The following is a 25,320-nucleotide window of genomic DNA, read 5'->3' as shown; positions in this document are numbered from 1 at the left end:
AAATTATTATAATTTTTTTTAAATATCATACATTTTTGAGTCAAGAATATCAAGAAGTTTTCTCTGGGTTACACAGCATCACCTGAACAAAATGTGCTATTTCAAAATATTATTATTATTTTTTAATTTTCACACACATTCATGAGGGTCTATAGGGATCCTCTCTGTTCAATGTTTTTAGTTTGTCAACGTGAACTATAAATTAGCAACTAACCTGTTGGTAATCTTACACCGTGACTTTGATTTGGTGGACAAAAGTTTTACAAAAATCATTATATTTTAAAACACAATTGTTTCAGTTATTAAAAAAATAATAATAATATATTAATCTGCACTTCTCATGCAAACAAATGTTTTTCTCCAAGAATTTCAGCTTTGAATAAAACTTTTATTTTTTTTTTACTGCCTCTGATGGTTATACCACATAATATTATTAACTTTAAGCCCCTGAAAATATAAAAATTACTTTCAACTCAGAAATGGATAACATGTTAATCACAGATGAGATTTTTTACGTGAATTGTATTTTTTATGTATTTTTAATAATTTAATATATCTGGGGGAGGAAAAAAAAGCATCATGTCATTAACCTAATTACCAAGTATACAGCATAGCCCAAGCCAATATTACCAAAACATGTCTGTAAAAAAATTTGGCAAAGTGATATGCAACTGTATTGCAGTCAAGAAACACGGAACATCTTAAGAAAATTGCGATTACTTTTTTGCTATACTTGCTATATGGTAATTGCTAATGTCAATTATAGAACATTTATCAACACCCTTGGAACATGTGTCTACCAATCAAAATCAAGAATTCAGGAAAGCCGTGGAGTAACTGAGGATGATCAGGGATCAGGTGTTCTTGAAAGAACCAAACAGGTCCATGATCAAAGAGTTTTGTGATTTTCTGCTGTGAGCTTGTCTGTGCATTAACTATAAGAGCGGAAAGTAAATTAATCCAGCAGAAGTGTTTTGCTTTGCTTGTACAGAATAATTGGCCAAACCTATCTGTTCTTCTCAGCCCAAGAGTATGGCAGCCTCTACCTATAACATATTGGACTCATAGATACCTGAATTTGTTCTTCCCCTTTGAGAACATGTAGGATATATCAATTGGTTCAGAACTGTTAAACAAAATTGTAGACTCCAGACACCCAGAATTTGGACTGGACATTTGGATTTGGACTATGTAAGCTTGGTTGCATTTTTCTGTGATCTAATGCATACACCAATCAGCCACAACATTAAAACCACCTGCCTAATATTGTGTAAATTCCCCTCGTGCCACCAAAACAGCTCTGACCCATCAAGGCATGGACTCCACAAGACCTCCTAAAGGTGTTCTGTTGTGTCTGGCACCAAGACGTTAGCAGCAGATCATTTAAGTCCTGTAAGTTGCGAGGTGGAGCCTCCATGGAACATTTTAGTCAAGCACATCCCATAGATGTTCAGTCGGATTGTAGGTACTTTCAGCAGTGGACAGGGGTCAGCATGGTCACTCTGACCGGTCTGCGGCTAACCAGCAAGATGCGATGCACAATAACACATTTCTATCATGGCTGGCATTAAGTTTTTCAGCAATTTGTGCTACAGTAGCTCTTCTGTGGGCTCAGACCAGACGGGATAGCCTTCGATCCCCAGGCGCATCAATGAGCCTTGAGCACCCATGACCCTGTTGCCGGTTTACTGGTTGTCCTTCCTTGGACCATTTTTGGCAGGTACTAACCACTGCATACTGGGAACACCCCACAAGACCTGCTGTTTTGGAGATGCTCTGTTGTCTAGCCATCACAATTTGGTCGCTCAGATCCTTACGCTTGCCCATTTTTCCTGCTTCCAACACATGAAATTTAAGAACATACTGTTCACTTGCTGCCTAATATATCTCACCCCTTGACAGGTGCCATTGTAAAGAGATAATAAATGCTATTCACTTCTTTTCTCAGTGGTTTTAATGTTGTGGCTGATCAGTGTATTTCATGCTATATTTTGACAGAAATGAAATAGTGCCAGCAGTGCTTGCAGTTTAAGGCCTCTGAGCCTTTTCCTTGAAGAAACAGCAATGGTAATACTAACTTGATTTTCTCTTAACTGGTAATGAAATCGTTAGAAACAAGGAGTGGCACCAAGCCTTCAAAGGATCACATGAGATTCATTCAGTGTGTGACTCATAAAAAAACAACGGAATCTTAGATATTCACATGAACATACACATGTCCTGTATCTTGTGGTCTCTCCAAGATATGAGGGTCTGTATATCAACCCTGCAAAATAAATGTCTGCTGCTTGCACTTTTTCCACTTTTGTAAATACATTCTTAAACATATAAATGTATGAAATCATTCAAACCTCATATAGCAGAGCATGTTCCATATTCCTTGGAGACATTGATCTTTTTCCCTTAAAATATTACCTTTCTCTTTTACATAACTTTTATGGCATATTCTTGTGTGGTCTCCTTGTCAATGCCAGGATCTCGGTTCACAGTTTTCCTTCTGAAACTCGCACCCAGTCTTCTCTCTGATCTGAAATAGACACATTCCAAAGAAACTTCCTTTTCCTCTTTCCCCATCCCCCCCGAAGGCCAACTGCCCCCCAACTCAACCCATGTGTGGTCGGCATGATTGTATTGTAATCATCAACTGGTAGTGAAACCACTCTCCAAATGTCTGTCTATGAACCTAGACAAAAACTTTAAAGACCCCATGAAATCAAAATGAGAGGTTTTGGTAAATGTGTTTAGGTCTCTAAGGTCAGCTATTGTATATGCTAATGTAGTTCAATATTCACTTCAAATTCACTTTTAGCAGAGATACGCATTTAAAATGTTCAGTCTTTCTCAAAAATATTAATGACTACAAAGATATTTGTCCAATCAAATGCTCTCTAGAATGAGTGAATCTCCCCTAATACCACCTGCAATGTCTAGAAAGTAGCACTCTTGGTTAAAGTATGTTACATAAATAAAACGTATTGGCTGTTTGAAATGACAAGCCCTCCTATACATCCTGCTCAAACATTTTCAATAAGAAAAAGTCTACACAGGAAAGAACACTGTTTGTCAAGCAATACCTTTATCCCAAGTTAATATTCAGAAATAACTATAAGTAAGCCTTTATTAGTTTGATATCAAAGCATTGCTCTGTTTATTAGTGGTCGACCGATATGGGTTTTTAAATTGTGGATACCTACAGTATATGCAGAGCAGGGTGGCCGATAGGCTGATACAATACCAATATATCACACAATTTAATACAGTAAATAATATATACATACAATAGCAAAAATAAATAAATAAATAACTGCTATTTATTCAGTTTCACACAAAACTTTAACTTGTGTAAAACTTGTAAAAAAATTATTTGAATAATAATACTGTATTTTTATATATTCGAAAGCAGTTTCTTTCTGTTGAGGAGAGAGAGAGAGAGAGAGAGAGCACTTTAAAACATGTGAGCACTTTAACATAATGAGCTCAAACACGTGTGCTGTGGCTCTGATATGTGGGACTGTTTAAACGACACTGTGTTGCACACCGGTCTATTAACAAAAAACAACGATTTGTCATTTACATGCAAGCGGGCGATTCTCTGCGACCTCAAACTAATCAGCCAAATGTGAAAATGTATCAGCTAACGCTGATAATTAAAAAAAGTCAGCAGATCAGCCTATTTATCAGTCTCTGCGATATATTGGTCAACCATTAATGTTTTTAAATTTTTTTTTTGAGTGTCCGACCAGCTCGACACAGCAACACTAGCTGTTTCCATCCAAGTTTCAAATAAAATGTATGCAAACAATCGGAATATCGCATAAACAATGTGCAAATAAAGCTGCATTATCATACCTTGTGTTGAAATAAACAAAAGCATCACTTCCGGGGAAATTCCAGCTATGTGACTTTTATTTATAAAATATTTTTTCAAAAGTATCAATAAACCTGCTCTTGGGAACTGTTCAAGTTTGTACTGGACTTTTTTGCTCTGCATACTAGGGCTGTAACGGTTCTGTTAAAAAAAAAAAAAGAAAAAAAAAGATTAACCGTATGGTTCACCTTCCATGATTTGTTTTGGAAGCATTGGCCCCGTGGTTCGCCTCAAGGTTTTGTGACAAAAATAAAACATAAAATAGGCACACACAGTTACAACCTCTGCTAATGCACCTGAATGGATCTGTAGATTAATATACACTCTGCCTTTGTTTCACGTGGGTGAACTTGATGACATCACTGTTCTGCAAGCATTGTGTGTAGTTGAAAATGGCATGTGGTGAAAATGAGCCACTGATCGAGAAGCCCCCCGCATTATTCAGGTCTCCTGTCTGGAAACATTTTCTTTTGCAGTCAATTACAACAGTGATGGTCAACGCGTTTACAAAACGGGCACTGCTTGCAGACATCGCTCGATACGAGTGCCGTATACTGGTAATATATTGACATATGATAATTTACGCTGAAATCACCAGGGATAGATGGCGTGTGGCACGCACAGAGCTCTAGATGAGCCAAAACGGCACACAGTCCCTTTCATTTTTAAACAAGCATTCAGTGCTGATTCAGACAGGCATAAAACAATAACTTAGGCGATTGGGGTGTTCATTGCCAACGATATGCTTTCCTACTCCACTGACGATGATGTGTGATTTCTTTGTATGATTAAAACTCTCAAGCCGTGTCACAACATCCCTTATATCCATTTTAATAGCAAAGTTCCTTCTATACTGATGTACAGCTTCCGAATATTGAATATATGTGCGTTAGAGTTTGAAATGCATTTTATGTCAATGATTGTAGCATAATAGTTTAGGTATTAAGTTAAAATTGATTTATTCATTAAAGAAAATGTGTAGTATTAGTAGTAACCATGACTGCTGTCACCATGGTTTTCTTTGCAGAAATCATGGTTTTGATACAATTAACCATAGTTTTACAACAATAATACGGTAGTTTCCATGTAGTAACCATGATTAGACTTTATATTGTAAACATGATAGTAACCATGTTGATATCTTTTTACTACTAATACCATAGTTAAACTATGGTTACTCTAAAACAATGATTTTTATTTAGGGCAAACCTGTTGAATTGTTTGTTACCAAAAAGAGTATTCTTACTTTGGATTTGGCAGTAATATTATTTTTTTTCTTTTCTGTACATTGCAAATACCGAACCATACCAAAACCATGACCCTAAACCATGATACAAACTGAACCATGAGAAAAACGTTACACCCCTACCGCAAAAGCTATTCAGGCTTTGGGTTTTCAAGACACCATTTTTTCAGGATTACAGGAGCAACATTTCAAATGTTATGATTGGTTCGATATTTAGTCAAGTTATGAATGAATTATTCAGTCACATGACTTTTTGATGCACATCTTGTATTCCTTATGAATTCAATAGGAGTTTATTCGGCAAATGTATTTCTATCGTGGTTTATGCATCTTATTATCTTCTTATCAAATAAAAAATCTATTCACCTCAAGCGAGGGTGTGAGTTTATTCATGTCTTTGTGCAATTTTTATGCAATATCCCAAAATGCACAAAAATACTTTGATGGAATCCCAGCTATTGACTTGACAAATGTCATTATTGTGATATAAGATACACACATCGCCCATTGCAAATGTCAAGTCAAATTTATTTATGTAGCGCTTTTCACAACAGGTGTTGTTTCAAAGCAGCTGTAAATGAAATTATATTATGACAGAAAATGAATGGATATAATGGCAATATTATTTATTTATGTTAAGAAGTATTATTGGTTAAAATGAGTAAACTAAGTAAGTGTTGTGGGTCAAAAGTTTGTATGGACTATCAATTTTAGTGTTCAAGTCCTTGAAGTCATCCCGAATTAACTGAAGAAATGCACATAGATGCATTGTCCTTTGATTTTGAATGATGAGGGCTTTTTTTGTTGTGGTTAATTCATTTTCTATATAGTTTAAGAGTTTCGTCTCTCCTTTGACCAAGTTTATATATGTGTCATTCAGTGAGGAGCATCGCAGTCTGGCTGGAAGCTTATGGCAGGTAATTTAGGTTGACTCCATCCTGAGCCCATTCTTTATACAGTTGCTGATGAAGATTCCCATGTCTTTTCAGTTTGCATCAGTTCATCCTCTGTGAAGTCCTTCTTAGTAGACTGAAGAGAAGTCTGGCTGGCACATGCTGCAGTTGGTCACCATCACTCAGTGACACATAGCAGTGGGAGTCGGACATCAGGCAGGACCAGAGATGGATCTGGCAGGCTCGGGATATAATCTTGAGGTTTTGACAGGGAAAGAAATGGAATAAAATTAGCATAGATGCCATTCACTTTAAAGCAGGTTTAAAGAATAAGAGAAGATTTTCCATTCCCTCAGACACGATACAATGCTCTCTGGTTTGTCTGACCAATAGCAGAGAGTGTTTGTCAAAATAATGACTTTTAAAACTAATTTTTAAATTTCTTTTTGTGACGCTAGTAGCACAGAAATTGCACACTTCACATTTAGTTTATATGTGATTTTACCAAGTGACAAGCCCCGTAGTGACAAACTATCAGTTTGCTTCAGTTCAGCTTATTTGTTTCTTGCATTATTGTGATATAAGATACACACATCGTCCATTGCCCCTAATAAAACATTTTTTTATTTATTTTTAAACTAGACCGATGGTTCAGACTGAACATAAACCTCCATGTCTCCTTTTTTCACATTCCCCTTTGTGAAATTCTGCTTGCACGTTTTGTCTGATGGCTTTAGCAGTTCATTAAATTACATATTCTGTCTTTATGGAGCAAATATAATGGATTACTTAAGATTTCCCCCAACCCACTCTCAGAGCTTCACTGCGGTGTAGACCATACTAAAATTCAGACAGGGAACATTTAGGGAGTTCCTGTGTGCATTTGAGTTTGGCAGACTAAAGTATGTAAATGTTATATGTCTGGTCTTAATTTGCTCTGATGGGAACTTTGATGCTAATGGTCCTTCTGAACTTAAACATTTATCTATATGTATCTGATTGGATGGAGTCTCTCCCTGCTCATGAGTATGAAACAATTTTTGTCATAATCATACATGGTTGTTAATGTGCAGGTGATCTCTCAAACCTTTCTTTCATCACATAAAGTCAATTAGATAACTGAGGTTATCCTTGTGGCAATGCTAAGAATGCAACACATACTTGCAATCTGAATTATGTACATTTCAGTATGTCAACACACAATCAAACTTGAGATGAGCAAGATGAGTTTGGATTCACATACTTGTGCAAGCATTCTGGGCCTTACTTTGACCATTACTAAGGGGCTTCATTCACCATGCCTCCCCCTAATATAATGGTGCCTTTACATTTTATGTAAACAGATAGGAATGTTGTTGTTTTTTCTGTTCTGTTTCTTCTGGATCTCGCCAAGAGACTAAATGCCTCTAAAGTCTTACAACAAGCCTTATAAAGTCATTTGGAAAACATCCCACATGAAAGTAGTCAAAAAGGAGTTTTCTTTGTTCCAATGCCAATTGCAGTGTTGATGTGCTTTCCCATGCATGTGAAAGCCAAAGCAGTGAAACTCGAACAGTGTATCTCCTCTGGTGATCAGATACATGGAGTGATTTGCGGTTAATTTTTAGCCTAATGCCAATCAATGAATTTAACTTCAACCTTCTGTAGTAGAGCTGCTTTTTTTATTTATTGTGGTGTATGAATTACTGCATTTAATTTCCATATTTATTAGGGGTCCAAGCACCGAAGGTGCTGAAACTGTTTTTGTATTTGTACTAGAGATGCACCGATTGCAATTTTCTTGGCTGATTCTGATTTTTTGAAAGTGTGACCTGCCGATACCGATCGTTTTCTTTCTAAGAACAATTATTGACCACACGTTACTCAGCACATTAAATCACAACGGCACAATTTCTATAGTATTTAGCCTGCCTCTGCCATCCAGCACCCCACTTCCCCTTACCCGGATTTGTGTACCCAAATGTTGACAGATAACATTGTGTGACATGACACGAGATTAAACAACTCCGGCAATGCGACATCGGAAAGTACCTCCTACTCTGTATCGAGGAAATGTATCGGATTTCTGATCCCTCTGTCCTCAACTATGGAGAACAGCTGGTCATCCAGGGCCATTAATTCCATAATTTTCCTCGTAATTGCTTTGGTCTTTTCGCTGCTCATTCCAAGGAATGATAGGAGAGGCTGCTGACTTGTGGCTGGCTCTGGCTAGCTTTAGCTGCTTTCCCTTTTTAGCTTCTTTTTTAAAATGGGCATTTTCAGCTGGGTGATGGTGTTTTAAATGTCTAATTAGGTTTGTTGATCCGAAAGTTATTGAGGTGGTTCCCCCACGGTTTACTTTGGCCTTACAATTGTTACACATTTCGAACTTTATGTATTCTTCACTCACAGTGAAGGTCTTCCACGCCAATGACGTTTACATGCGGCTATAACGTTATTGCCTGCGCCGCTGGCAACAAAACGGACCAGCTTGGAATTGGAAAGACGTGAGGCTGACCGGCCAGTCACTGGTCCGGCCAAGCATGCGGAAAATCGGCTAATTCCGGTCCCTGGCCGGTCGATCGGTGCATCTCTAATTTGTACTGATTTTCTTGTTAGGGGTCCAAGCACCAAAGGTGCTGGAACTCTATTGTATTTGTACTGATTTTTTATTAGGGGTCAAAGTTAGGGATGCACCGATCCGATACCTGGATCGGTATCGGCTCCAATACTGACTGATCGGGTATCGGTCCGACGAGCCCGATCCAAATCTGATACTCTGTGTTAGTCATTTTCGTTTCTGTCACGCTCAAAAAATTATATAAAAGAACCATAAAAACACTATTAAAGTAGTTCATGTGACTTGTGCATTTTATTCAAAGCCACTTGAAGACTTGCGATAGCTCTGTGAATCACAAAAGGCTGTGTTTAATAACTAAATATATAAAATGCATGCGCAGCTCCAGTGCGTCAGTGAATGGCGCTGCTCTGTTTACACACACTCACGGCTATTTTTAGCCTTCATGCGGTGCGCAATATTTGAGCACTACAATATTTGAGTGAACAACATCTCAGATGTAGATGCTCAATAGTTCGGTTCACTTATAATATGCATTTAGAATGGCACTGGAGGTGTATTTTACCCGAATTTGAATATGAAGCGAATTAAACTACTGTGAACTTGCCTACAAACAGACACACTTACAGGACTTCATGGAGAGTTCAGAATGTCAAAATAAAAGTGTGAGGGTTTAAAAGTTAAAGGTGCATGATTAAGATATATTACTATAATATGTTGCTATTATAATTTGTTTACAAATTATGATAATCTTTATGTTGAATGGGTTCCAAAAATTTGTGAATCTGTGAATTTCCAGATACAAGCTGAAATTGTTTGCAAAAAAAACAAACAACAAAAACTTTTTTTTCTACTGAATGTCACAGTTTGTCTCCACCATGTTCAATGACTCTTGAAGTGTAATGCTTGTATTGTTATGTTTGAAGTGTAACGTTGTACTAGTTTAGATTTGGTGTTTGTTCCAGCGTTCTGTTCCACTCCAGCGTTCTGTTCCACTCCAGCGTATGTTCCACTCCAGTTTATGCTATTAAAGGATTTAAAGATTCTATTTTTGCGTCTCCTCCCTTCCTCTTCCAGTCCTTTAACACCAAACGTTACAGAAGGACTGACCCACACAAGGATTACGGATTCACTTACTTCATCCATACCCACATGAGCATGGAGCCAACAGATTTATTCTTGGAGCTTTTCAGGCAGGATATTTACCTACTGGATTATTCAACCATGTTCCTTCTCCTCGTTGCTTCTAAAGACTTTTCGGATAAGTACCGCAAGCCCATTTATGGTATGGGGTTAAACTTCTATCATGCAACAGCACTTCCTGAGGTGTGGAATCTCTCCCTGGTTTCTACCCTCACAATCCTCATTCTCCAAATTAACTCCTCTCCCAGTTTTCTCTCCTCACCTTGAGGGTTATGGTGGGAAGACTTCTTCGGCTCCAGCTTCCATGACTCCTTCCTCACCCTCTGTCTCCAAGGTAACTCCACTCCATTCTACTCCCCTAAATAATTTTTTTTAGGGGGCTCATCCTCTCCTGTTTCTGGTGGTCGATTCCCTGCCGCAGCCAGCATTAGTGACCACGGTTAGCGAGCCAGTGCCTGTAGCCTCGACCGTGCCAGTGCTTGTAGCCTCGACCGTCCCAGAGCCAGTACCTGTAGCCTCGACCATACCATAACCACACGCCCTGCTGGCTGAAGGAGTAAGAAAAGGAAGAGAGAAGTTTCTCCCCAGTCTTAACCTGAGCTCACGACCACTGAGGTCGTTCCCCAGTCTTTACCTGAGCCCTTGACCATGGGGATCATTCCCCAGTCTCAGCCTGTACTCTCTTCTACGGCTCTCAGCCCCGAACCTTCCACGGCTCTCAGCTTCAAGCCGCCTCCTACGGCTCTGCCCCTTGAGCCTCTCAAGGCTCCTCCTTCCATGGCTCCACCCCTCGAGCCTCAAGGCTCCTCCCATGGCTAAATCCCTCAAGCCTCTCGTGGCTCCACCTTCCTCCATGGCTCCACCCCTAGTATCTTCCATGGCTCCGCAATCAGCTCCTCTCCATAAGTCTCCTTTGGCTCCACCTCCCTCGGCTCTGCCCATTGTGTCATCTGTGACTCCGCCCACTTCCCCAGAGTTCCCTCCCAGGCCTCCAGACCCAGTCCCTGCCCTGGGGCCACCTCCCAGGCCTCCAGACCTAGTCCCTGCCCTGGTGCCACCTCCCAGGCCTCCAGACTCAGTGCCTGCCCTGGGGCCGCCCCCTAGGCCACCGGATCATCCTCCTGGGATCCTTCTTCTGCTTCACCCTACCGTAATCCGTCTTGGGGCACCAGGAGTCTCCTTTTAAAGGGGGGTTTGTCTCCACCATGTTCAAGGACTCTTATTTTGAAGTGTAATGTTTGAAGTGTTACGTTGTACTAGTTTAGATTTAGTGTTTGTTCCAGCATTCTGTTCCACTCCAGTTTGTTATTAAAGGATCTAAAGATTCCGCTCCTATGCTCCTCTCTTCTTCTTCCACTCCTTGGACACCAAAGGTTACACTGACTTATACTGGAATTACTGTTAATTTTGCTGCTACATTATCCAGTATACTAGTTAATAATGAAGTCTTTCTTAATAAGCTATATATTTATATTGAAATAATGTGTAGTTAGAGGATTGTGTTTCTTTACATATTAAAGAGTACACCCAATTAGTTCCACACAATAATGTAAAGATATTCTAAACTGATTATGCAAAAAACAACACTGGTGTCGGATCTGGATCGGCCGATACTGAGATTTCCGATATTGGAATCCTATCAGAAGAGAAAAAGTGGTATCGGTGCATCCCTAGTACTTAAGTTCACTTGCTAACATACCCTTACAAAAATTATTTAACAAATAAACAAAAATGGCCACCAGCAGCCAATAAAATTTCAGCAGCTATAACTGGCATTACGAATGGCTGATCGTTATGACATTCTTGGTGCAGGTCACCAAATTTGGCGAGGCCTTGGGGTGGGACTATAATGAAACAATTAGCATTTTAGCTAATAACTTCAGGGCCATAAGGGCAAGAATTAAAATTCCCTCTGATTCCTTGAGTCAAGACGATCAATTTTACTTCTGTTTATACAAACATTCCACCATTTTAAATTTTTTGAAAAACATATTTTTGCGAACTCCTCCAAGGCTGTTTGTCCAATTTGCTTGAAATTTTGCACTTATCATATAGGCACCACTCTGAATTTTTTTTCCACGTATTAACATATACTTCTATACATATACAGCCAATAACATTTCAGCAGCTATAACTGGCATTACGAATGGCTGATCGTTATGACATTCTTGGTGCGGGTCGCCAAAATTAGGCTGTATTCCAAAGTTTGCAAGAATCAGTCACAAGGTGGTGCTATAATGATCCAATTTGCTTTTTGCTTATAACTTCCGAACCATAAGGGCTAGAATAAAAAAAAAAATATGATTCCGTCTATGCCCCAAATAATTTGGTCATGTTCTGGCCATACGTGCTTGGACCCCGATTATTGCCACTTGCGGGTATATATTTATATTTTAATTACGCTTTAGTAAATGCAATTTAAAGCACTATTTTCAACTTGTGTGTAGGCCGCATATGTGGCATGGTGTTGATTTTAAAACTGACAATATTTTCTCAAAACTACAGACATTAGTTTCAACTCGTCCCTCAGTTTGAAATGTTAAATGGAAAACATGTTTATTTTTAATGTCTTCCAGGCAAACGGATCAATGGGTTCAAAAGCCAAAATTGTATTTTTACTTTCTTAGAGAACGTCCTCAATAAAAAAAGATGGTTACTTATGTTGTTTACATATTCCTTGGACGTGAAACCAACACACTCGCACTACGAAATTGTATGGTTCTGTATGTTTTTGGCTAAATTGTTTTTAATCATGAAACTTGTTTTGTACTAATTCATAAGACTTTTACAACAGCCAGTCACGTTACTCGCCATAGTTTCCTTCTAAAACACAACATACTCTTTTTCCTTCCTGTCATGCTTGCACTGTATGGTTAGGTTTAGATAAGGGATTTGGGTTGGGGGCATAACATTAAGCATGTATTCATTGCCTTACATGCAGAACTTTTGCTTCTGCATTACACATACAAGCATTTGCACGTGATCAGTAAACACCTTTAAGAGGTGGCTAAATTGAATTATGTCGTGCGATTTCGTTTGTTTGAATTCGTACGACATCATACGATTTAGCAACCTCGTAAAATTCATATAACTTTTCATGAGATTGGGCTGGGTGGAACTTCTAGATGGGGAAAGTAACTTGTGTGGATAACAAACAAAAATAATCAGGTTTCTTTTTTCTCTTGTGGCAAATGAAAGCATGTCGCTGATGCTGTCTATGTTCCCAAAATATACCTGGCCCAGGACCCTGCCATTTTTTTTATAATGGCCATGCTGTTTGTGTTGAGGTTGCTTTATGCTCATTAATTGTGTTGTCTCTCTCAGCACGGACCGGGGAGCTGATGGGAGAGTTTGGTCGACTATATGAACAGCAGTATGCAGTCGCTCTCTTTAACAAGATGCGCTATGATGTAGAAAGTGGGGGAGGCCCTCAACCCCAGCTCCTGCACAGGAAGGTAAGGCTCTGCCTTTTTCTGTTCCTCTTTTTTCAGCTATATGTGTCATTTCTGAAGGCTATTATGGATTAAGATTTGGGACTGAATTATTTTAAACCTTTTTCCAAGTCAAATTGTAAATGAAACCTGGGGATTTTTAAATGGACTGATGAGGCCTTTGCTCTGTTTGAACAATTTTAGCCTTGATTATTTGAAATATGTAGTATTTACACCGTATACCCTAAACATGATTGGTTTACTGTACATACTTTTATGTGTGTGCGCATGGACATTAATTTTTGTAGACTGTATTTGACAATGGACAGTGAAAGGTTCTTCCTTTAAAGATGCGCACACAATGGGTGGGCAAAGATTGAAATAAACACAATTTATAGTTTCAGTCCTAACATTTCTCTTCATATTGTATAATTAGAGACCAGCTCCTCACTAAACATTTAGGGTCAACAATCCTATTTAAAGGGGGATCTTGAGGTAAATTTGAACACAATTTGTTTTTTGTTTCTTTCGTAGGTGCCTTTTAAGAATAAATCCATCTTCTCAGGGGCTTTGTTCCAGTATCTAGAAGAGAATAAAAAATGGAGGAATCGTTTTCTTTTTATTCCTGACTCCTACAACATCAACTATTATGAAAACAATCAGGTAACTGGTTTTACTTTTCAGAAAGATTGAATTTTTGGCCAATTTGAAATTTACATCAGTTGTAAGTAACTGACTTGGTAGTTATTTGTACCAATTACAAAATCTACCATCAGCCTTGTCGACAAGATATTTAAAATTAAAGAATTCTCCCTTTTTTCTTTGAAATACTTCCACTAAATATAGTTGGAAAATATTGGGTTTACTTGATCTCAACAATCGTACATCTCATTTGTTATCATTAAACTCCATATTATACAGTGGCTTTAAAAAGTATTTGGTCACTTAAGCTACATAAAATATCAAACAAGGGCATTTTCTAATGATGCTAGACTTTTTTATGGCTAATTTACTTTTGTTCTTTGTTTTAAACAAAGTGATGCCAAGGTGATTTTTAGTGGATTGTATGAAGTCAGTTCCCAGTTCACACAGGTGTTAACTATGGATATGGTCTGCTAAATTTCAACAACCAGAAAGTGTTTATCCCTATCATTCTCTTTCTTTTAATTTAGGCCCATGACCGAGGCTTGCAACCGAAAGGCACCATTAACTGTGCTGGCTACAGGGTCCTGACTTCTATGGAGGAATATCTCGAGCTCCTTAACTCCAGCCTACCAGGTCAGTCTGAAAGAAGGACTGATGGAAATTTAGATACCAGGGTTACCTCAATGAGGAAAGGTATTTCTTAATGAAAGGGTGAGAGGGGTTGAGCCAGAATCTTAGTTAAGATGTGATGAAGTAGGAAGGGAAGGCAAGAGTGAGACTGTGCAGAGACAGTCTGTTATCTTTGTGCTGTGCAGCTGTGGTCATGATGACTGTGGTGACCACCTCCTCAGGCATTTTGAACAGAACAATAAATCATCCAGTCATGCAGCACAATGTGTGTTTTCCAGGTGTAAAGGCTAAAGTGGGCACTTCTCCATTTCTGAAATGTGCAACACAGTTTCCCCTCATCCTCTGGCACCCTTACGCACGGCACTACAATTTCTGTGTGGTGACCGAGAAGGAGCAACAGAAATGGAATGCCGTCTTTCAGGATTGTGTTCGTCACACCAACAACGGTGAGTCCTAACAGTACCTTTAAAGGGATAGTTCACGCAAAAAATCAGTCAACATTTACTTACATGTTGTTCCAAACCCCTATTACTTTCTTTCTTTCTAGGAATACTAAAATGAGATGTTAGGCAGAATGTTAGCCTCAGTCACCTTCCATTGTTTCTTTTTCCATTCAATGAAAGTGGACGTCTATTTTCTATGTAGCGATACAAGTACAGCTCGTATCTACTTAACTGGGAAATACTAAAATCTGTTTGACATGATTACGCTTCGATAAGGTATTTCAAATGATCAAATAATTGGACACCCATGCTGCAAAGGCAAAATGCTATAACAAAATTTTTGTCAAAATTAAGTTATGACTGAAATCAGGTCTAGTAGACTTTGATCTGTCATGTGACAGATGGGTTTGACTCAACAATGATCAGATTAAGAGAAAACGGAGTAAGACTTTTTATACACATTTTTCTTAATTTCAGTGTTGTAGTTACTGGTTTTGGCTATTAAAGGGGACCTATTATGCAGAATTCACTTACATTGTGTTTGTACATAAATTTGAGTTGGCAGTGTGTGCACACAACCATCCTACAGTGTTAGAATTCCACCCACTCCTCTTTCTTTTATTTCTATTAATTAAAAACAGTGTGTCAAAATGAATGGTTTCATCTCTGCTCTAAAGTAATGTCACGTTAGAGCAGGCCTCGCCTACCATCTATCATACTATCTACTATCATAGATCCCCTGAGTGATCTACACACAGTCCGTAATTTTTTTTTTGTGTCTCGGGCTTCATAAGCGTCATAAGTGTTCTGTTGTTGGCTGTAAAAGTGAACATAAGAGTCTTCATGTACTCTCGTTATCAGAGCCACTGAAGACCCAGTGGACAAGTTATATTTTTGAAGGAAATGTGCCCCAAAACATACAAAAATGTGTGTGTGTTTGTGCAATAATTTTACACCGGACTGCTTTGTGAATGAGTGTCAATATAAAGCAGGATTTTCAAAATGTTTTATTCTCAAGCATGGATCAGTACAAACTGTTCGTGTTCCAGCTTTATATCCTGAAGATGTAAGTATCGCACTTAATTTTTTGTGAATGACTGCAAATCGCCTTTCCGAATGTGCATGTTAGCTGATTCCATGGCTAATGCAGCTAAAGTTACCATTGTCTCTGGTTGTATTCATGGAGACCAGAGCTATGTTGTTAGTTAAAATTTTTAAACCGAAAACGCTTACTGTTAGTTACCATTGTCTCTGATTGTATTCACGGAGACCAGCTATATATATATATATATATATATATTCATACATGTATGGCTGAACTCCAGTATTTAAGCTGTCAAGTCATATTGGTTCTGCTTTGTTGTTGCTGTAGTATCCAAAGCACGAACTGTAAAGGCACAGCCCTCTTCTGGAAAGGGGGCAGGGAGCTGCAGCTCATTTGGATTTAAAGAGACACACACGAAAACGGCGTGTTTTTGATTCCACCCAAAATGAGACATTTAAACATGGTATAATAAATGATCCGTGGGGTATTTTGAGCTGAAACTTAACAGACACATTCTGGGGACACCTGAGAAGTATATTACATCTTGGCATAATAGGGCATAATAGGAGTTGGTTAAAGGAGTAGTTTATCCAAAAATTATAATTTTCACATCATTTACCCTTATGCCGCCTCAAATTCATACGATTTATTTTTTTCTTCTGAAGATATTTTTTGGAATTGATACATGATACGTTTATTTTCATACAGTGCAAGCCAATGGGGTCCAGCACTTTCTTGCTCCTAAAAGGATTTAAAGGCATAAAGGTAATCCATATTATTTAATTGATCCATGTTTTCTAAAGTGATGCAATCATCTCTTTGTCCTTTTTGGAGCTAGAAAGTCTTGATCCCCATTGACTTGCGTTGTATGGATATAACCACATCATGTCTTCATAAACAAAATCTTCATTTGTGTTCTGCAAAAGAAAGTCATACAAGTTTGAGACCAAGTAAATGATGAGAGAAAATAATTTAATTGAGAATCAAACCATTTTTGGGTGAATTATTCTTTTAAACATTTAGCTCCATAAACACAGTATTTTCCAGCTGGTCCAAGCATGCATGCAAATGTTATAAACACACAGGCGATGCCTCTGTCAAAACATAGGCAATTGTCTCTTTTAACTGAAAGGTGGCACATTCATTACTACACCCTCCACATTGAACGTTAAGATTACTTCCATTCATTTTTCTAAGAGTGGTTCATCTCCCCCTCTTTATACTGTCTCTGATCCTACCCCCTTTGACTGTCTAATTGTTTTAGTATTCATCACAAGTGCACAATAAATTTACTGTCAGAGACAACACACTGTCTGCCTCCCCTCTGCTTATTGTCACTTTAGACACATATTTAAAGCATTACTCATTATGTAAGGTCATACATTTTCATTAGGTTCATTGTTATTTTGTCGTTATCAGAATAATCCGCTTTCAGACTTGCTAGATTAACTGATGTGTTGTTTTCTAAATCACCCTTTTTAGACATCCATTTATCAAAGGGGAAACTCGAGCGGAACGTTTGGCACGGCTGATGGTATTCATTTGGCCTCTTTGATAATAGAAAGAATTTTACTGCTCAAGGCTGTAAAAAGAGTCCAATGAGCTCATAGGAATAGCTAGAGATGTGCTGTCATTATCTGTCATCCTTCATTCCATGAGCTCTATAGCTGTTTATTCTATAGAACTTCTGTTACTTTATATTAATACTAGAGATAATAATGTTTCACGGTATAATGTCATACAAACATCTCTTTCAGTTATTAATGAACAACAACTAGTTAAAATATTTATTTAATCAGACCTTTGTTTGATGGCTGAGATTAATTCTCAGACTAGACAGGTATTGCGCAAAGAACTCCCATAGAAACTTTTTAAGTTTACACAACTTACTTGAAATGTCTCTTGTGTAAACGTAGTTACGTCATGCCTAGGGCCACCAGGTCATATTATGAGGGTTTCACTGTGATGTTACTGTCAGACTACTTGGTTCACACACAAAAGAGTGTACTTGTCTATTTTAAGGGTATGGTAAGATTCTGTCAGCTAGTTGTTGTAGGTGCTTGCTTGGTGTATTTGCTGTCAGTGTTGATATGACACCAGATATGACAACAACAAACTTGTTTTGCTTTACACATTTTAGTGTCACGGAGTATGAAATCACTGTAATGGCCTCAGGTTAAAAGGCTTGTTTTTTAACAAGTGCTTGCTGTTTGATATGTCATGAACCCTTTACATTTAGAGAAATTCAATCTTTTATTTAAGAATACTGTATAGGTACTGTAGAGATGTGTTTCCCAAACCAGAAATAAATATTTTAACTGTTATTTTCTGTTAAAATGTACATGTCCCTCTGGTTTAGAACCACTGCTTCTAGAGTTGTTTTCTCTCTGCTGTAGTCCAGATTCCAGTGTGGTCACAGCAAGGGCTGTCAACTCATAATTCAGAACTGATGGGAGGCTGCCGAGAGAGAATGCACACTTGCGGTGATTGCAGTAATGTCGACTGGGGGATTAAGTGGGCCGTCTGAACGTGTGTGTGTGTGTGTGTGTGACTGTGTGTGCATACCTTAGCCAACCTCCTGCTGTGTGTAGTATGTTCTGTATGCACATGCAAGCACATCTGCAGACCCTCTTTTCCCAAAAAAGGACTGGCTCAGTTCTGGTTAGGTTCTGTGCTATTCATTAGTGCTATTCACTGTGCTATTTCCCTAACATATCTTAAAGATATCAGACTCTGACTTTTACTATTTTTTGTGTTACGTAGAAAGTTCAAATTTAGCAGATGCTCATATTCATGATGAGCTGTGATTCATAATTCGACTACTGATGTTATTGCCCTTCCCTTTTGCCACTTAATAACTCACATGTATTATGTTAGTATTGCAATAACATTTAGTACTGTCCTGGTATGAAGCTATTATTGGTTGTGAATGCACAGACAAAGAACATCCCCCCCCCCCCATATTTTTCCATTTCAAGTGAATTTCACTCCTATTCTATGATTCATTGTAGAACTATCTTAACTCTGACGGACCCTTATGACACTGTTTGGAGCCACACATCTGGACACTCGGTTTAGGAGTTACCAGAAACATGTTTAAAGCATTTTATTTGAAACAATTTTGTATGCCGTTTCTTTGCAGTTAATCTTTCACATACTATAAATGTACAGAATAAATTATGTATTTGCAGTTACTCTTTCACATACTATAAATGTATTGAGTGTCACTTTTCCTGGCTGGTTACATCTTTTACATTTGTTTATTCAATGGTCCGTTAATGCAATGCTGGAAATACGGTAATTAATAGTTTCTGACTAGTAAATGTTGTTCACGTGACTCGCATCACTCATAATACATTTTGGACACTAAGAACTATATAAAAGAAAAAGTACTTCAAAGTCATGGATTTTTATTATGTGCTACCTGTTTGAACTCTAATTACCATGATCTTCAATGCCCCAACAATATGCAAAATTATTAAAATAACATAAGCTGAATTTATGTTTGACCGCTCTGACAGAAATCTTTTATTGCAAGAATTGCAGGTTGATATTTTCTGGCACACTGTCTGCTGAGAATTAAGTTCTCTTGTATCTCTAATATAATATATATTGTGGCATTTTTTTTTTATAAAGAACTTTACGGGTCTTAAGTGTTTCTTTTCTCCAAATATTAATAATATTAATACTATTGCTGTGTGACTTGCAGTGCAATCTGTATACACTGATCAGCATTAAAACCACCTGCCTAATATTGTTTAGGTCCCCCTTGTGCACCAAAACGACGCCAACCTGCATCTCAGAATAGCATTCGAAGATGCTATTCTTCTCACCACAATTGTACGGAGCGGTTGTATGAGTTACCATAGACTTTGTCAGTTCGAACCAGTCTGGAAATTCTCTGTTGAGCTCTCTCATCAACAAGGCTTTTCTGTCCGCAGAACTGCCGCTCTTTGGATGTTTTTTGTTTTTGGCACCATTCTGAGTAAATTCTAGAGACTTTTGTGTGTGAAAATCAGGAGATCAGATGTTCTAATTTGGATTATTATTTGGATTATAACTGGGACAGATGCAGTCTGAAAACCATTTTTTTTTTTTTTAAATCGAGTTTTATTTTTCTAGTATTCTAGCTTTGATGAAATCACAGGACCCCCAATGTTATGTTATTTTGGACACCCCCACCCCCTTAAGTTCAAACACTGATCTGCTCACTAGAGAACTAATTTCTTGTCTTGATTGTTTTGCAAACTTGTCAAGAGTTTTCATCTCATTCATCATGGGCGGAGTAGCTCAAAGGTGCATTGAGCCACCTACCATTTCATGGTAAAAGTGCTTGACGATTAGCACCACGTATTGTTATGACATAATTGTGGTAACAAGAAACATTTGCATTTATTTCTATGTGAAAGTGCCCTTCGTTGACGATTCGCTTTGCATAATCATGTTGTGTAATACAGTATATTAAGTACAATGAATAATTAGCTTGGAACAGCCTATCTACATCCCCCAAAAGTGCCAGAACTCTGGGCTCCAGGAACATGTTATGCTCTAATAGGACCATGTTATTCTGTGACTGGAGGCCCAGAGGTGTAAACCCATGCATGCATGAACAGAGTTAGATCAGGGCTAGACCCTGGCAAGTCTCCGCATGTTTTTGGAAGTGCATAATATGCATGTGCAATTTTTATACCTCTCAATCCAAAGGCTGTCTGAATAATCAATTTTTTTTTACCATAAATACTGCACACATCTGTAAGTATACTGGCCTGCTGACTGTTGGTCCTGAGTTCTGTGAAGCCATGCTGTCATAAGCAATCTGTTTGGATGAGCAGCCTAGTTAAGTCTGGTATGTAAACGCATTTAATTTAGCCATGATGTCCATTGATCTTTCCCTGTGTGATTTTGGCTCAGGTGAGAGGATTAAAATGGCATCTGGTCAGGTTGCAAATCTAGCAAGGAACAAAGCTTAGCTTTGATGAAAGATATCTCATTAATTGTCATGAGGCAGCCTATGCAAACTAGCAAGACTTAACAGCTTTACAGGGCTCAACAATAAGGATACTCTGGGGCCAGTGTGAGTGAGTTTCAGAGCAGTTGTCAGAGCTATAACTTGCCCTATATGGCCAGTGCTGTGTTGTCACTATATCTTAAATTCATTGTTTTTGCAAACTTAAACATTTGATTTAGTATGATGTTTTGAGCATTGTTTTGGACGTTTGTTAATTCTGTTGATTTAAATGTCACCAAGGTAACATTATCTAACTAACATAGTATTTTTACATGCATAATTTTAATCAAGTTTTAGTCAAGCTACAGTCTTCATCTGTCTTGTCCAAGTATACATGATATATAATAGAATGTGTTTTAAGTTAATAATCGAATATATCAAGGATGGACATCAGGTGAGGAAGTGTCGATAATACACAAAACCTAATTGGTGTACAGAAGCATCATTGATTTTGGTTTATATCTGTATTTATCTATTTCTTTACACAAAGTGGTGCATTTGTGTCCTTATCCTGGATGTCTCAAACGAGAGGAGAAAACGTGAGATTACATCCGTAACATGGCAATGCAAATATGTCACAAGAGAGACCGCATCTCCACACTCTCGTTAAGCTTACCAGAAGCGTTTGATCATAGTTAAAAAGTACTTAAATATTGATCTTTTTTGCCCGGTTGCTAGGGAGGGTAGAGTCACATGGGGTAACCGTCTCGTGGTCGCTATAATGTAGTTCACTCTCTGTGGGGTGCGTGGTGAGTTGGGCGTGGATGCCACGGAGAATAGTGTGAAACCTCCACACGCGCTATGTCTCTATGGTAATGCGCTCAGCAAACCACATGATAAGATGTGTGGGTTGACTGTCTCAGACATGGAGGTAACTGAGATTCGTCTTCCCTCCACCCGGATTGAGGCAAGTCACCATGCCACCACGAGGACTTGGAGCGCATTGGAAATTGGGCATTCCAAATTGGGGAGCAATAAACAATTTGAGAGAATGGCTTGTGATAGTCTTTGAAGCATCAAACAAATCAGTATTACTTTGCACCACATGCCATCATTTTAATGTAGTTATAGTTTTTTAATATCCATACATTAGAAACCTAATACATTTATTTATTTTAAAGATGTTGTAAAGATGGCTTATTGTTAAATGAAAAATATATATATTTTTTGTTGCATATAAATTATGTTTGGAAATATAGCTGACCTTTTTTGTGTGTGATTTCACTAGTGAAATGTTGGAATTGGAATTACTGGCCTGACTAGACCAGCAAAAAACATATTTTTGTTGAGCCCTGCTTTAAAATGTATGGTACCAGTCAGTCTTGGAAAAAAGTTTTATTGGGCAACTGAACAGGTTTACAGCCATGTTAATGAATTAAGTCCAGGTGGTTTAAAATCTCTTTAGTGTCAAGACACACATTACTCTTTGAAAGCCTATTGAATGTCATTTGTAAAGGGCTTTTGGGGGACAACCTGATAGAAACTACTGAAATATGAGTAACTGACTGGAATAATTTAGTTAGTAATAAGCCACCCGTAATGCTCGTTCACTTGTTTTTGCATAAAACCTCTCTGGTGCTCCCCACATGTTCATGAATGCACTTGCCCATGTGTGCATGCTCTTACAAAGACTTGTGCTGTACTGATATGGAGTGCTGGACTTCCTGCCTGAGCTCCTCCAGCCCCCACACCCAGCCTCCAACTTCCTCTCTTTGTAAGAGTTCAAGCTCTTGCTCAGATGTGTATAGTAGTTCAAGTTTTTAAGACTTTCATGCATGACTTGAGATCGCTGTTCGATGGGTCAGTGATATTGTTTTTTCCCAAATCTAATAATGTTTTGAAAAGTACATACATTTATTAATACATTTTACTTTTACTTGACATTTTTCATTCAGTTTAGTGAGACTTAAAATATTTTTTTTGTTGTTGAAAATGGAAAAGCACTTTTTCAGAATTAAAGTGCATCCGGAAAGTATTCACAGCGCTTCACTTTTTCCACATTTTGTTATGTTACAGCCTTATTCCAAAATGGATTATATTAATTAGTTTCCTCAAAATTCGACAAACAATACCCCATAATGACAACGTGAAAGAAGTTTGTTTGAAATCTTTGCAAATTTATTAAAAATAAAAAGATGAAAAATTCACATGTACGTGAGTAATCACAGCCTTTGCCTTGACACTCAAAGTTGAGCTCAGGTGCATCCTGTTTTCACTGATCATTCTTGAGATGTTTCTACAACTTGATTGGAGTCCACCTGGAGTCATGTTGATCGACATGATTTGGAAAGGCACACACCTGTCTATATAAGGTCCCACAGTTAACGGTGCATGTCAGAGCACAAACCAAGCCATGAAGTCCAAGGAATTGTCTGTAGACCTCCGAGACAGGATTGTATCGAGGCACAGATCTGGGAAGGGTACAGAAAAATGTCTGCAGCATTGAAGGTCCCAATTAGTACAGTGGCCTCCATCATCTGTAAATGAAAGAAGTTTGGAACCACCAGGACTCTTCCTACAGATGGCCGCCTGGCCAAACTGACCGATCGGTGGAGAAGGGCCTTAGTCAGGGAGGTGACCAAGAACCCAATGGTCACTCTGACAGAGCTCCAGCGTTTCTCTGTGGAGAGAGGAGAACCTTCCAGAAGAACAACCATCTCTACAGCACTCCACCAATCGGGTCTGTATGGTAGAGTGGCCAGACGGAAGCCACTCCTCAGTAAAAGGCACATGACAGCCCACCTTGAGTTTTTGAAAAGGTACCTAAAGGACTCTCGGGCCATGAGAAACAAAATTCTCTGGTCTGATGAAACAAATATTGAACTCTTTGGCCTGAATGGCAAGCATCATGTCTGGAGGAAACCAGGCACCGCTCATTACCTGGCCAATACCATCTGTACAGTGAAGCATGGTGGTGGCAGCATCATGCTGTGGGGATGTTTTTCAGCGGCAGGAACTGGGAGACTAGTCAGGATTGAGGGAAAGATGAATGCAGCAATGTACAGAGACATCCTTGATGAAAACCTGCTCCATAGCACTCTGGACCTCATACTGGGGTGAAGGTTCATCTTCCAACAGGACAACGACCCTAAGGACAACAAAGGAGTGGCTAGGGAACAACTCTGTGAATGTCCTTGAGTGGCCCAGCCAGAGCCCAGACTTGAACCTGATTGAACATCTCTGGAGAGATCTGAAAATGGCTGTGCACCGATCCATCCAACCTGATGGAGCTTGAGAGGTCCTGCAAAGAAGAATGGGAGAAATTGCCCAAAAATATGTGTGCCAAACTTGGAAGCATCATACACATAAAGACTTGAGGCTGTAATTGGTGCCAAAGGTGCTTCAACAAAGTATTGAGCAAAGGCTGTGAATACTTATGTGCATGTGATTTTAAAAAAATAAATAAAAATGTAATATAAAATAATTAATTGTATCCATTTTGGAATAAGGCTGTAACATAACAAAATGTGGAAAAAGTGAAGTGCTGTATATACTTTCCTGATGCACTGTATATGAAATCAACATGGATACCAATTAACATACATTTCGAATAAATTGCGTTTTAAACTAGATTAAAAAGATCCTTTACAAATTTTGTTACATCTTGTATGTCAGTAACCCATATATAGATATGTATAGCAGCTTTTAAGTTTACTGAACTCAAAACAAATACCAGCAGTCAATGACACTTCAGTATTCTGTGGTGACTATGGCAGTTTTTAAGGAATTACCATGGTAACTAATGAGGCAATGCTTCCTGTTGACAGGGTGACCAAAGCAGATTTAAGCGTACTGTGGTTTAATGGTGAAAATCTGATAGCGTGTGACGCACAGAATGATGATCTTTCTTCCATTTTTGCCACACTGTCTTTTCACTTCTCTAACTAGAGAGGAACTGTGCAATGTGATAATGTAATTTTGTTTAGAAATTACTATCCATTGTATTGGGCTCTTGTTAATGTGATAAAAATATTGCATAATTTTGTTATTTGGTAGGCTTTGTTGATGACGGTGATGGTTATGCAGTTGTCTTTTGTTTAGGATTGTCTGAGGAATGTAAAGTTCAGACCCCGGCGTTCACAGATGCAGTGCGTCTCTATCGACAGGCTCATGGTCACTATGGAACCTGGGACATGATGTGCGGGACGCCTCCACAGGTAAAACACACACACACACACACACACACACACACACACACACACACACACACATATTTGCTCTGTTTGAAAACCCTGTTAAGGCCTGATATGTCAACGTGTTAAGGCATCACAAGGCAACATGTTAAGGCACACCCGATTTGAAGGGTAACCTAACTTGTTATTTGGGTTGCTTCCAAAGATACCTTGTTTTGGCCTAAAACAAGGTACAGTAACATTGCATGTATCCTTAGCAGAGAAGGTATTTGTTTGAA

General features: G+C 38.4%; 1 protein-coding gene across 1 annotated transcript in view; it reads left to right on the top strand.

The window, feature by feature from the left end:
- Nucleotides 1-25,320, top strand: part of LOC127643228 (protein Niban 2-like) — a 47,474-nt gene that overhangs the window by 3,357 nt on the left and 18,797 nt on the right. Inside the window, exons 2-6 of the mRNA XM_052125869.1 lie at nt 13,032-13,162; nt 13,673-13,801; nt 14,311-14,416; nt 14,692-14,859; nt 24,951-25,066. Coding sequence (XP_051981829.1) covers nt 13,032-13,162; nt 13,673-13,801; nt 14,311-14,416; nt 14,692-14,859; nt 24,951-25,066 — 650 coding nt within the window. The remainder of the gene's footprint in view (nt 1-13,031; nt 13,163-13,672; nt 13,802-14,310; nt 14,417-14,691; nt 14,860-24,950; nt 25,067-25,320) is intronic.

Source organism: Xyrauchen texanus, chromosome 4 (genome assembly GCF_025860055.1).
Source record: "Xyrauchen texanus isolate HMW12.3.18 chromosome 4, RBS_HiC_50CHRs, whole genome shotgun sequence".
Classification (NCBI taxonomy): Eukaryota; Metazoa; Chordata; class Actinopteri; order Cypriniformes; family Catostomidae; genus Xyrauchen; species Xyrauchen texanus.
This window is presented reverse-complemented; position numbering and strand designations above follow the sequence as displayed.